The following is a 15,068-nucleotide window of genomic DNA, read 5'->3' as shown; positions in this document are numbered from 1 at the left end:
TATAGCATAGCCATACTTTTAAAATCATACAACATCCTCAAAAGAATATTAGTAGTCATAACAATAACAAAGACATATAAAACTGCATTGTTTCCATTAATAAAAACTCTTATGGTTCCTGAGCAGCAGAACTTCATGATATATTAAAATACTTTTAGAAGGGGGAGGAAAGGATTTTTTTAATATATTATAGCCTTTTCCTGTCCTAATCTTCCCAAAATGGATTAGAAGTCAATCAAAAAGATACAAAATGGAATTTTGTACCTGTGTTTCCCTGAAAACAAGACCCAGTCTTTTTTTTTTTTTGGTTCCAGGTCTTATTTTCAGGGGATGTTTTATTCACCTCCGGCACTGACAGCCCTGCTCAGCAGGTCCACTTCTTCTGGGGCCGAAGGAGAAGCTTCATTCTGCAGGGGCATTCCGACCTGCATTTTGCAGTCAGGCCTTTCTGGAAGGCCTCTGCCTTCCAGAATTCTCAGCTGCAGAGGTCTTGCAGAACCAAGTTATGGACTGAATCCATAGCTTGGTTCTTGGCTACACAGGCCTTTTGGAAAGGTTTGTGACTGTGAAATGCAGGCCTGGCTGCAGAAGAAGCCGCAGAAGAAATGGGCCGGTGAGAAGAGGGCTGGCTGCAAGGTAAATGGGTGCGTGGCACATGGGATAAGTCCACATCTCCGCCCCCGCCCTAGCTTGATTTTTAAGTCTGTGCCTCGCCCCAAAACTAGGGCTTATTTTGGGGGTAGGCCTTATATTAGGCCCATCCCCAAAAATCAAGCTAGGGCTTATTTTCGGGGTAGGCCTTACTTTCAGGGAAACACGGCAATTAAATTGTAACTAATGCAATTCAAAAACAAAGAACTTTTCAGTTCTATGGATTCAGAACTGCACAGTAAAATTACTTCAATTTAGAAATTCAGATTTTAAGGGGTGATATCATTTATTTCCCAACCCTAACCCTGGCATTAGGAAGATTCAGCTTCAAGTTCAAACGTAAGGTGTCTTGGGTGAGCTGAGCCAGTCATTTTTTCTCAGCCCAATGAACACAGGAGAAAAGAGGGACATGAACAAAAGGCAAGATTTTGACTGACTAAATGATTACTGACAGAATGAATTCCTCATTGTCAACCCTTCACACATTTCTTTGCTTTGTAAATAAAAATCAATCTATGGTCAAACAAGATACCATAATAATTACTTAAGCAATTCTTAAGAGTCAATCTAAGGAAAAACAAGCATTTTAAAGAAGAATTAACTGTGACATGCCTATAACTGAAATAATGATGCCACAATCCAGAGAATTTGGGGCTACTTTTGGCTTGATTGTCATGATTTTTTTTGTCCTCTGAAGAGAACCGTTTATCATAAAGCTACCATATTGAAAGAAAATTGCAACACTGAAAGGCATTTGTCAGGTATATTGGAGTAACTGTTTGGGAAATGGAAGTTGTGTCATTGTCAGCAACATACAGAAAAGCAGTCTTAAAAATTGAAGAGAATAGATATATACATTGTGTCTATTACAGACAAATCTTTTTCTGCAATTAACTTAAAATGTTTTATTAGATTGTATATACGTTTACCTTTTGAAATTCATCTATGATAACTTCAAACTTCTGTTTTTCATGAACTGCTCTAGCAGTATTTGTTCTATCAAAAGGTTCTGGAAAAATTGAATTATGTATAATTTTACTCATATTTACATATCAATTTATCTATCTTATCTATGTGTATGTTCTCTAACTATACACTTATGAAAAATTGTTGGAATCATTGACATTATTTGAAACTATTTTCATAATGCTGTTTTTAAATTATATCCCTTGATTACATCTACTGTATCCCTAAAGACAGATTTTTAATTAATATTTAGAATGTTTAATTTTTTTTTGCTAGTTTATTATTAAAAAGACATTTCTAGCAAAAAAACAACAACCCCACTTCAACAGTTGAAAGTAGAACAAAAATGTAACCATATTTAAAGAGTGTTGTACATATATAGTGGCCACCCATAAGGCCTTCTATAAATAGGTGAAAACATGACTTTCCAGGAAGGTCTTCAGAAATTATTTATAACCAGCAGTCCCATTCAATTTAATATCCCTTGGGATAATGCTGAACCTCTTCCTATTCTGTGTTTTCTGGGAATGGCTTGGTGTGATTTCAAGAAGTAAATCCTATGAAGTCGGAACAATTCAGGGTGTTCTGAACCTGCCCTCTGATTTGGAGGATTAACTTCCACCCCTGGAACTGCAAGTTGATTCAATATTGTCCAGAGGAAAGGGGGGCATTCCAAAGTTTTCCAGAATGTTCTCTGGAACATTAAAATTCGGCATGTGATATATATATATTGCTTCTAACTTTCTTCAGTGGAGTGCTGTTTTTATTTTGGATAAATACATTATTATTATCATTTAAAACAAATTAACAGAGAGGAATATAGTTAGCCTGTTTAATGAAAGGGTAAACAGCGGTTTCCACAAATCAAAATATTAAATTGCTAACCACACAGAGGGAAAGAATATATAAGCCTGAGGTTCCTCTTACCTTGTCCATGTAATATAGAAGTAGGCAGCCTAGGGCCTATATATTACTCTCAGCACCTGTCTCCAAACATCGCCAATTTTTCCTATTTTGGGCAGTTTAAATCAAGCAAATTAAAGTACAACAAAGGTACAAAAGAGCCAGTTGGTCTGGAGATAAAGGCATCAGGCTAGAAATTGGGAGTCTGTGAGTTCTAATCCTGCCTTAAGCATAAAACCAGCTGCGGCCCGTCACTCTATCTTAGTCCTAGGAAGGAGGCAATGGCAAACCACTTTTGAAATAAAACCATGCCAAGAAAACTTTAAGGACTAGTGCAGGCAGTTGCCTACAATCAAAACTGACTTGAAGGGACCAAAAAGAAAAAAAGAACTCTTGATGTAATGCCCATGAGTCCGAGAGCTACACTCACCCAGAAGCAAAACTAAAAATTCTAAAAAAATTAAATAAAAACTAAAAAATTACTTTATATCAGCAGACAATTTACAATTCTAGAAAACATAAATTATGACAAGGATGTAGAATTTACCTTCTATGCAAATGAATTTATTTCTCCATTCAATACCATCCGGTCTTGGAATAGCTTTGCCTTCACGAACTGAAATCATCTGATTGTTCCAACTAGCAAACAGAAAGGGAAAACAGTTGTCTAAAATTTTTGAATAAAATGTAATAAGTTGTCATGTAAAAGCCATTGGGAATTTTTAAATATTAGAGTGGACTACCATCCTAGAAAAGTTAAGACTTTAACACAAGTTCCTATCTATGTCCCTTAGAAATAGAAATACAATTGCTGCATCCAGGAGAGGAAGTAAATCGTTTAAAAGGCTGCTGAATTCAAATTACATTGGACTATGAGGAGGGGAGAACTGTCCCTTAATCCTGAATATAAATTTCTCAGAAAGAAAATGAGATATTTTGAGATTCCCTTTTTTCTAAGTACAGTCCAAAGCTTATGATTGAATCAAAGGCCTCTATATAATCAATTAAGCATCCTATTTTCTTTAACTGAAGTGGTCAGTGGGTCACACTGAGGTGGCTGGACTGGATGACCTGGTTGCAGGTTCAACAGTTTCGGAATGTGACAAGTTGTCCCTCAAGAAGTCCTCTAATGGTAGGCAGATAAAAATGTCTTCCCACTAACCTACAGGAAACCTCTAGAGCAGATGTCAAACACAAGGCCCGGGGGCCAGATCCGGCCCGCGAAGTGGTTTCATGCGGCCCGCAAAGCCATCCTGGAAACAGTGAGGGACCAGCCCCCACTGCCTTGGCCCTGGCCCAGAGACTCTCCTCCTGCCAGAGACCCTCAGATCTGTCCCACTCCTGCCCAGGCCCCCATAGGCACCCTTGATGCGAACGATGTAGAGCTGGCCATGCCCACCCAGTAGGCCATACGCAGTCTAGCCACGCCCACACAGTAGGCCACGCCAACCCAGGCCACGCCAACCCAGCCCCCTGAGGGCAACTGCAATGCTGATGCGGCCCTCAATGAAATTGAGTTTGACACCCCTGCTCTAGAGCATTCCCTCCCATTCTAACCTAAGCCCAGAAGTTGGAAATAAAAACAACATTTGTATATGCAAGCCTCTATTATCTTTGCTAAACAAGTTTAGAGATGTTTAGAAAATAGAAAAAAAAATATGCCCATGCCTGTTTGTACAAGGCACAGGACAATACTTTTGTTTTAAAAATAAGAAATATAAACCCCAAAGGTAGATGTCCAGAGGTCTTAGAACCCCTCTGAATCTTCACATGGGAAACCTGCTTTGGAGTAGTGCAACATGGCACATCCTGCTGCCATCATGTATCTTCCAACAAGTACCCCACCAGACAGACATCTACTCCCTTATCCTGGTGTGTTAACTAGATTGGGCTCTGACACCATTCTGGTAAATGAATGGTGAAAATGAAGAAAAGAAAAGAAATGTTTCCAATAATGCAACTTCCTGTCCATATAAAATTGAGTGTAAAAAGTACTTCGGCCCTTCCTTGGGAGATGGCCCAATTTCATAAGAGGTACAATGCTCCAAGCAGAACACAATTAAAATTAAAAACTAATTTTAAAAAGAATAGAGTGAAACTTCAAGTTATTATTTTAAAATCACAAAAGGTACCTATTTCCTCAAGCACAACCCAAGATGTCTATAATATATCGAAATATACATGACTGGTGTACTTGCAGACAGAAATGAAACACCAATATCTAATACAAATTCCTCCCTTAACTTGTTATGAATTCCTTTAAAAGCATTTGTTCTAGTTTTTATAAGTTTTTTCCTGGAAATTCCAGATTTTAATCCATGGGTCTGAAAGTTATTGCCAGTTTCCTGTTTTCTTTCTGGATCAGTTTTAAAAGGATGAAAACTTTGCTATCCCACTAACACAGGGAGGGTTTGGGGTATCGCTTTGTGTACAAGGTAGAGAAGCATTTTCTCCTGTAAAGATGTGGCATCAGTAACTGTCCTGTCTGGGCTGTAGGCTGGCTAGCCGTCAGGCCTGAAGTGGCCAAGCATGTCTGCTAATTTTACCAGCAGCTAACACAAAGTAATGAGCTTGGCTCTGCTCTCATCCCAACTCTGAAAAATGTCCCGTCGGGGCCTGGGCACTTTCTGTTAGCCTCATGTAGCACATGCTCTACCCTCCTGACTTCTCCAGAAACTTGAGCAGTGCATAGACTGTGTTTTCCTGCCTATACTTCAACATATCTGTCTCCCTCAAATCTGATCAAAATCCTTGTAGAGGACAGAACTCATAGTTTTCCTATCACCTATGCAAAGCACAGATGAATGTTGCAAATTCCAAGGAGTTTATAAACTTAAAACTAGCTCTGAAAATACTGGTCACTTCCCACACTATTCTCCAGAATTTATTTACAAGCAATAAAAGAATGGCAGTGAACTAGAAACATTTTTTGTTCCAGACACCCACATGTAACTCAGCAGAAACAGAACTCGTGTAACTTGATTCGAATGCAACAAGAGAGCAAAATTAAATCATCATGCTTCAATGTTTTACTTTGTATTTAACGGATGCCACTGTACAATTAATTCCAGTTCTGCTATGATGTTATTTTTAATCCTGCCAAACAGTTCAGGCTTACATACTGCAAACTTAACGAAAAGGCCAAATCACCATGAAGAAATCACAATTAACTAAATGCATAGCAACATCAGGCAGCAACTTCATTCTGAAACAGCATTGCTTAATCTAAGTGCTCTCAACATGTATGAACTATCTCCTGGGATTCTTAACAATGGCCATACTGACCAGGGAATCTTGGGAGCTGAAATCCACATATAAAGTGTCAATAATGGAGAAGACTCCTATGAATCCTTTCACTGAAACCTGCCTTGTGGTGCTGAATCCGGATCATAATGAGTCCATCTAAAACTCTTCAAGAGAAGATATAGTACCTCTCTAGATATAGAAAAGCAAGATAAAATAGCAATGCAGATAATACCAAATAATTGTGTCACCATCATTACCATCTGCCTGAATAGGTGTTGATGTGTAACAGAGCTCCTTTAAATATGGCTTGTACCCATTTGAACAACTGTGAACTAGATTTAACTAGTAGATTATGTCATACATTTTAAGCCTGTCTCTACATGTAAGCATTTAACTTATCTCTAATCCAGCTTTCTTTTTCCATTATAAACAAGCTACTAAAAAGGAATCCTTTGCTCCTTAAATGATAACAGAGAAGAATTGGAACACATCTATAAACTGCAACCAGAGCAGAACAAAGCAACCAGAGAAGTTGTTAAAATGAAAAGTTGATCACTCACTCGAATTCTGTAGCATAGTATTTCAGGAAACCTAGCAATAGCTCTCCAAGTGTAGATTGGTTTTTTGAAACGTAAGGAGGGATGGTGCATGGTGCTCGATGTACAAGATGTAGCTGCATAGTAGAATCAAAAGATTCCTGTAAAGACAAAGAAACAAAAATAGAGGTTAAAGTCCTATTTATGGACCAGAATGTGATGCTGTATATAACCTGTTCAGCTACTTTCAAAAGTAAATACTTATCTGGCAGACAGACAGGTTCTTTTCACATATAGAACTCCTACTTTAACTAAAAATTCAATGTGCAAGCCTCTCATCTACAAAATAAGTAATATTAATAGTGTTGAGCAGGTTATTGCCTGCTTCTTTTCAAATCTTCATATTACACAACACTGTAGAAAAAAGTGCGAAGTCTATGCAAGAGAGAAGTTGAAAAATTTCTGAAAGCTTTGGTATATCAGCTTTTAGTTGGTTTTGCTTATCATTCTACCATTCATAAATTTCCTCAATCTTCAGGCATTTGACCATTATCTGCCAACCTAAATTACTTCTTTTTTAATGCAAAGAAAATTGTACACATTTAATCTGATTCTTTTGCTGATTTATAGCAAGTAAGGAAAAGGTTTGTCATGCTGCCAGATAATTAAAAATGTCCCGTAAAATGGAACAGGAGAACAAAGGGCTGGAATACAACCAGCCACCCGAAAAAGAAATCTTCATATATGCGTATCTGAGTTTCTCTGCAGAGCAGTAGGATACAAGTGATATATATTTATAGAAAGTGATGATGGCTTGTTTATTGGTTTTGCTTCAGTTAATTCTTTTTGACAAACTGCATTAAAATCAAAACTTTAATATCCTGTTTTCTGATTTGAATAAAACTAAATAACATGCTTAAAACATGGATAAGAAAAATAGAGGAAAGGGATAGTTTAAGAATCTCTTGCAATATTTAGTTTCTGTATTGGGTAGCTAAAGCTTCAATATTTATTTGAAACATTTATGTAGCCGCCCATCTTATATCAAACTCTGGGTGGCTCCCAATCAATAATTAAAACAACATCAATAATAAAAACAAATTATATGTATGAAAACAATACACATTAAAAATCTAGCACCAAAGTTAAGCTTCCACTTGCAATTCCTTGTTAAATCCCCTCTTCTGCTTCACCCTATTCCAGCGCTTGGGGAAAAAGTAAAATCTTAAGTGCTTTTTGGAAGGCTTGGAAGGAAGAGGCCTGCCAAACTTCAGGGGGAATGATGTTCCACAGGGCAGGGACTGCCATGGAAAAGGGCTACTTCCCATAAGATGACAATGTTTAAAGGAAGGAGTAGGATCATGATCTTCCTATCTGATCTGGTAGGACAGGTAGGTGTTCTTATAGAGACGTGGTCCCGCTCAGAGTCTCTTGGTTGAGTTGGGTGGCTATAGAAATTAAATACATAAACAAAATAAAATAAATAAAAACCTGGTCCTGTTCCATATAGTTACCCGTATAGTTATCCCAGGCAATAAATGCATTTTTATTTTCATTGAGCAATCTAATATTTCTTACACATATAAGCTTTTCTGAAAAAGGTAGTGACAGGAAGGATCAATTCTACACTTTTACCATTCTAGTCCATTTGCATGTAACAAATCAAAGTTGTTATCAAATGTTCATAACAATTGTTCCAGCTGAACTGAAAAATTAAGCAATTACTTGAATAATGTTATTAATCAATTACACAGCATTCTAGATGTAAAGCCTTTACATCTTCTGACACCTCTGAAAGATTCTTCTTCACTAGTCTCAATGTGCTACAGCAAAGAGTGACAAAGCCAAGACCAACAAAGAAAGAAGGTAACTAAATCTGAAAACAGATTTTTTGCTTTCATATAAACATCTTTGCTCTACTTTAGAGCTATACCTTTCACTATGCCACAGGTCTGCAACCCGCGGCTCCGGAGCCGCATGCGGCTCTTTCAGCCGTCTCCTGCGGCTCCCAGTCCTCTGCCATGTGCAGTCCAAAAAAAAAGTGGGACTAAAAAAGTTCAACCAATCAATTCAAATATGCAGGGTAGGTGCATATCTCGCCTTGGCTCCACTCTTCAGTCAAACCCTGTTCTGCACATGCGCGCAGGTACACACATGCGCACACATTTTTTGCGGCTCCCAGTTTTTCCTTTTGTGAGGGAACCGGTTCCTAGTGGCTCTTTCACTGTTTCAGGTTGCTGACCCCTGCACTATGCCATTCCATTCTGAGGTAAGAATACAACACCAAATTGTTGACCTTGTGATGATCCATAAGTTATTAGTTCCCACTTGGCAATTAACATAAAATTACCTATAATATGGTAGCTTAACAACTGATCATTTTGGCATCAGCCATTTATTTATGTTATTCTGCCAAGTGGTGAAAAGATATACCAGGTCACCAATTACTGTTTTATGAACCCATAAATTTAAAAAATCATAGTTCTGGTCAATTACTTTAGAAAAAAACATCATGAACTTCAGAAAGATACAATGAAGAAAAATATATAAGGCAAAGTATCCAAGCAATTTCAATAGGAGAAATGGACATTAATATCTGTCTGATGTACAGAATGCATGGGTTTATTTTTCTCTCTCAAGAAGGAAGTACACATGATGCTAAATGCATCTCAATATATATGTTTTAAACAATGGAAACAGCAGTTGTTCTTGAAGCTGATAATTATCAAGATAAGTAAAGCTGAACAGTTTCTTCTACTGTAGTGGAAAAATAAATTTCCTTTAATATATATAGGAAATCTCTACATATATACAGGAAACCTCCATGAGTCTCCTTACATTTTGTGCCAGTTTGCATTCTAAAAAAATGCAAATAATCCCATTTCTAAGTTTCCACACAAAATAGTGTAACTGAGGTCCCTCAGGGAAAACTGATAGAACAGTGTATAAAAAACTCCCTATTCACTTAGATTATGTAAGTCAGAGACACAGATTCTGTCAGTTTCAGAAGGATTAAACAGACCATTTCGTGAATCTCGAAATATATAAATGATCCAGGTTGCTATGTGGTAGTGAGAGGGATATTTTCGTTTAAACACTTCTGATGGGATTCAGAAGGATTTACCTCGCCATTTTTAGAAATGGGCGTTCTTTAGATGCTCAAGGTTGTAAGAAAATACAAATCAAGAAAGGGGTGGGGAAATTGTAAATTTTTTGCATTATATTGCACTGTATCTCTTCAAAACCTAAGGCTTGTATAAATGCAGCTACCACCTTTTATCTTTATAATAAAACAATAAAATGGGCTCCACAGAGGGAATTACTACCCAAACCCACCTTGTGAGTTCTGACATAGCACTAATCATGACAGCAATTAGCCATGCCAGAATGCAAATTTGCCTTCATTTGTAAATTTCTAAAACGCAAATGCATTTAGTTAAATGTCTATCCAAAGGAGGCATACAATACAGTCAAATTAAGAACATTTCAGCTGATAAGGTTGGGGGTGGGGGCGGTAGTTATAACATAAAGCCCTAGCCTCAATAGAGTCATAATTTTTGTTAACTGCTAAAAATGCACTTGTGCAAAACAGGGGAAGAGATAATTTGTGTGACAATTCATAGAACCTAATCAGAAAATTCATGTGATAGAAATAGCTCATGTTTTAGACTCAGATCTGCAATTCATTTTTCTCCAGATTTAACACAACAAAATAAATCTGATCCAATACAAATCTAGGACTCCCAGAAGTTTACAAATAAGTATATATGCATGTCCGGTTAACTAGTACTTGAGATAAACCCACGATTACTATAAAAACCTGGTCTCTCTTGGATCCAATCCCCACAATCACTTAAATATGAGCCAGCAGTGTGCTGCAGCTGCCAAAAAAGCCAACACAGTGTTAGGCTATATTAACAGAGGGATAGAATCAAGATCACGTGAAGTATTAATACCACTTTACAATGACTTGGTAAAGCCACACTTGGAATACTGCATCCAGTTTTGGTCACCACGATGTAAAAAAGATGTTGAGAGTCTAGAAAGAGTACAGAGAAGAGCAACAAAGATGATTAGGGGACTGGAGGCTAAAACATATAAGGAACAGCTGCTGGAATTGGGTATGTCTAGTTTAACGAAGAGAAGGGTGAGGGGTGACATGATAGCAGTGTTCCAATATCTCAGGAGCTGCCACAAAGAAGAGGGAGTCAAGCTATTCTCCAAAGCACCTGAAGCCAGGACAAGAAGCAATGGATGGAAACTAGTCAAGGAAAGAAGCAACCTAGAACTAAGGAGAAACTTCCTGACAGTTAGAACAATAAACTAGTGGAACAACCTGCCTCCAGAAGCGGTGAATACTCCAACACTGGAAGTTTTTAAGAAGAGACTGGACAGCCATTGGCCTGAAATGGTATAGGGTTTCCTGCCTGAGCAGGGGGTTGGACTAGATGACCTCCAAGGTCCCTTCCAATTTTATTATTATTATTATCCAGCAGTAACAGGTAAGAGAACTCCAAACCCAGTCTTGGCATCCAGTCCAGAGCCCAGGAAGCTATCCCAGATAGCAAGGTAATCAGCATAACAGCATAATCCCTAGACTGTCCCATTGCCTAAATCAGGGGTGTCAAACTGCCGGCCAATGGTCCGAATGCATCATAGCGAAACTGCGCCCACCCCATTGCCGGCAATGGAAAAAAAGTCACGATATGCCACGACACGTCATGTGACGTTGCGAACTTGACACCCCTGGCCTAAATTAACATATATGCATCCTAAATTAAATCTAAATTAACATATAGACTAACCCTATATAGCTCAGTTTAGCTATATGTAGATAAAGTATAGCTAACCTAAACCCTAAATTAACATAAAGTCATGGCTAAATTAAACATATATGTCTACTATTTCAACAGACGAGTCCCTAGCTACAAATGTCTTTGAAGGTCAACCACAGCATCTCCACTTCCTAGCCTGGTACTGAAATTGCTATTAATCTGAAATCCAGGAGGGCAGTTCTTAACAATATTAGCTGTCCAAATCATGTCCTGGTAACACAAACCAGGTCCACCTACTCATCCCCTCCAAGTCATAGCTAAACATGGACTTGTCCATATAAATTTGTTGTTTACCAACAGTTTAGCCAAGATTCCCCAGACCAAAAGTTGAAACTAACACTAGCAACCTTTTCCCTGAAATAGCCCGCCCAGTATCCTGACATTTCTTTATCCTAGTGCAGTAAATATAATCTAATTAAATGTATCTAAATCCCTCCTCCTTAAACCATCTTACCCTTATACTAAAGCACTGCACTTCTGTTCATCAAACTGCATCAAACAGAAATTCATCCTGAAAACATCAGAAACCAGAAATAAGTAGCTCTATTCAGTTTTCAGGTGAATGACTTCCATGTGAACAAGAACAATCACACAAGCCTGCCCTCTGCTTAAGAAACCTATCTTATGTACTGTATGCAGATGGAAAGAGTTAAATGTAATTTGAGTAATATTGATGTGGGGAAGGGAAGAGGTATTCCTGGGAATACTCATAGGGAAATCTCATTTTGAATGCCCAAATTGAGCATATCCAAACAAATACCTTCAAGTTGGTTGAATGAATCATTTCAATCTTGCTTGCAGTACCTAACTGTTTTTAAAAGACCCTTGTAGTTCCTAACAGCACAGTAGCCAAAAACACCTCTCCAAATTGCTATTATGCCTGTGTAATTCTGAGTATGTAAAAATGCCATTTTGAAAAAAAAAAAAGCAATATCCATCCCTTGGCAGAAAGATAATTTCTGCTTTTTGTTGCTAAAAACACCAGATATTCTAAACTAGTTATGTTGACTAACACAGGAGCATACAGTGAGCATGACAGAGACAACAGGAATTTCTATAGTTATTAATGCAAAATGGTTAAGTCAAATTTTATTTATTTATTCTTTAATTTATTGGCCGCCCATCTTACCACAGGGTAACTCTGGGCGGCTTACAATTTTAAAGCTTTAAAAAAAAACACCCTGTATTTTTGGTCCTCAAAAATGGAGCAATAGGAAAACTGTCCGAGGAAATGCCAATGACCACATTAAGGAGAAAACATAAATGAAGAAAGCATATACAAGGCCAAATCATTTAAATAAACACTGATTATTCAGTAATCTTGCCAGATTATGGACAAAACTAAATTATCCAATGGGTTAAATTAAAGTATCCCAGTCTTTACCTAATCTGGCATTTGCAATTCCCAAAGTGTCCCACATAGCATCTGATGCAGCAAGTCCCTTACCTTTGATTCTGCTTCCTCTGTGGTTTGCTCCCAAGTGCTCTGGCATCTGGTCATTTCCAGGCACCTTGCAACAAAAAAGTCCTTGGGAACATTTGCTTACTTCAAGGTGCTATCATGATTTCTGCAACTAAGCAATATTTTCACACTACTTTACCCCTTGATAAATATACAAAATATACTGGGTGTTAAGCTCCTTTACTTCTACCTGGGTCAACTTGTTGTACATTTTACTCCAAAAGGGCTGTTCTTCTGAATTTTAAAATGTACATCTCAGCAGATGTGTATAATATTACAGTCACAAATTGCTTCTCAAATAGAGCTATATTAGCAATTGCTGCTTAATTTCTGGTTAAACATGCCTATGGAAGTAGTTTTCAAGAAGTGCTCCTTCCTGAGATTTTGAACAGAATTCTAAACTCAGTTCTAAGTAGACCTAAATGCTGATTTAAACACAATGGTGCATTAGCAATTAATGCCTCTGAGATATTTTCTTGAGGACATACACTATTTGGATTTTATCCAACATTGAAAAATGCCCAGTAGGATAGCATCCAATTTTAACTGGTGTTTGTACTGAAAAAAACTCTCCGTCCTTTTGGTAGAATTAATTTTGAAAGTCCTATTCTATCAGCAGACTGATCCAAGTTAAATATCCAAAATAAACTATATTTAAAGCAGTCCAGTTATTACGGCTGTGCAGTGCTTTGGCTGTGCAATGCTTTGGTTCAAAACCATGGAAACACAAACCCAACATCGCATGAAGGCAGCCACATTTGATTTCTGTAATGTGCAGCTTCTGCAGCAGCTATGTAAGTCTGGAAAATGACATGGTTGTTTTAGTAATTCAAAGGTGCCATTTTCATACTTCTGCATGATCCAAAGAATCTATTCTGAACTATATCCAAAGCCCTGTAATCCTTACATATTAATAAGCAGTGTTAATTGATAAACAGGTGACATAATACCATTTCAAATATATTGCAATATGAAAATATTTATATAGAAAGACATGTATAACTGCAAACTGCAATTGTTAAATCAAATAATGTTTTATTGACCTTAAATATTACTTTAAGACTTGGTATTCTCACATCTCAGCTAAAACTACTTGTTTAAAATGCTGCTATGTCAAAAAATTATCCACTGATCTTTAGTCTTTTAATAATGTGCAGTTACTTGTTTTAGATACATAACTGTGCATGTCCAGCATTTTAAAAAGCATTTTTTCCACTGAGATTATAAACATATATAGTGTGGATCTTTTAATGATTCAACATAATTGAAAACAGAAATATTCCAATAGGATGAACCTTAATAATTAAGTATTTAAATATCAAAAGCCTTTATACTACACATTAATTTCAATGAAAAATCTTGTTCAACTTTTTACTTCAATAACCATTTTATAAAATAAAATTGAGTGACCTTACTACGTTACTTTACCAAGCATGATCCTGAAATCAGGAACTTTTAATTAGTTATTTTGATATATGAGGAGCAGTGTTAGTTTTAAATTGCTTCTACATTTTCTATGCAACTGCCATACCGTAATCACCCCCTTTGTTCTTAGTGTCCTGCAAGCTAGTTTATGTCTTTCTATTATGTCAATGTTTTGATGTATTTTGGCATCAAAATTTATCATTACCATCAGTCACAAGAATGTTTAAAAAACAGTTGGGCAGAAGCAAAGAATCATTATGTAAATAAGTTCAAAGTGAATATATTACAGGTAGTACTCAACCTACGACCACAATTGAGCCCAATTTTTTTGTGAAATATTTGTTAAGTGAATTTTGCCTTATTTTACGACATTTTGTGCCACAGTTGTTAAGTGAATGACTGGAGTTGTTAATAACATAGTTGTTAAGTGAATCTGGCTTTCCCATTGACTTTGCTTGTAAGAAGGTCACAAAAGATGATCATCTGACCCTAGGACATTGCAACCATCATAAATATAAGTCAGTTGCCAAGCATCTTAATTCTGAACAAGTGACCATGGGGATACTGCAACAGTTGTAAGTGTGAAAAATGGTCATAAGTCACTTTATCCCTTTGTCTGAACTAAATAAAACTGTTGTAAGTCAAGGCCTACCTGTAAAACATTAAAAGGTAGATTACCATCAGGACAAGGTGAGACAACACAGTATTGCCATGCAGAATGGATCTTCTCTATGTGTATTTACCCATGTAGTAGGCTGTAGTATTATTATTTATCTTTCTTATTATCTTCTTTACTTCCCCCCCTTATTGGTATTATTATAATTATCATTATTCTGTTGCCTTGCACGTATACTGAGAGCATCTGCAGTGGAGACAAATTCCTTGTGTGTCTAATAAAGTATTCAATTCAAAATTCATGAGATAATATGCTGCAGTTCTAAACACAAAACACAATCCAGATTCATGGGTTTACATCCAATTCCTCTTCTCCCAACATATGCCTCCCAAATCTTCTCATGGAGATTCCCCAAACCTCTGGAACAG

General features: G+C 37.0%; 1 protein-coding gene across 6 annotated transcripts in view; it reads right to left on the bottom strand.

Annotated features, from left to right (window-relative positions):
* The window catches only part of TENT2 (terminal nucleotidyltransferase 2), a 36,144-nt gene that overhangs the window by 359 nt on the left and 20,717 nt on the right, over positions 1-15,068 (bottom strand). For 4 of the 6 annotated variants that reach the window (XM_083353119.1, XM_083353117.1, XM_083353118.1 and 1 more), the window contains 4 exons: positions 12,585-12,665; positions 6,327-6,463; positions 3,068-3,159; positions 1,581-1,660 (listed from right to left, as the gene is read on the bottom strand). In XM_083353119.1, coding sequence (XP_083209245.1) covers positions 1,581-1,660; positions 3,068-3,159; positions 6,327-6,463; positions 12,585-12,665 — 390 coding nt within the window. Of the gene's footprint in view, positions 1-1,580; positions 1,661-3,067; positions 3,160-6,326; positions 7,751-12,584; positions 12,666-15,068 lie in introns of those variants that run through there. The other 2 variants (XM_083353121.1, XR_014491280.1) reach the window with 2 other exon arrangements.

The sequence above is a fragment of the Vipera ursinii genome (assembly GCF_947247035.1).
Source record: "Vipera ursinii genome assembly, chromosome: 2".
NCBI lineage: Eukaryota > Metazoa > Chordata > Lepidosauria > Squamata > Viperidae > Vipera > Vipera ursinii.
This window is presented reverse-complemented; position numbering and strand designations above follow the sequence as displayed.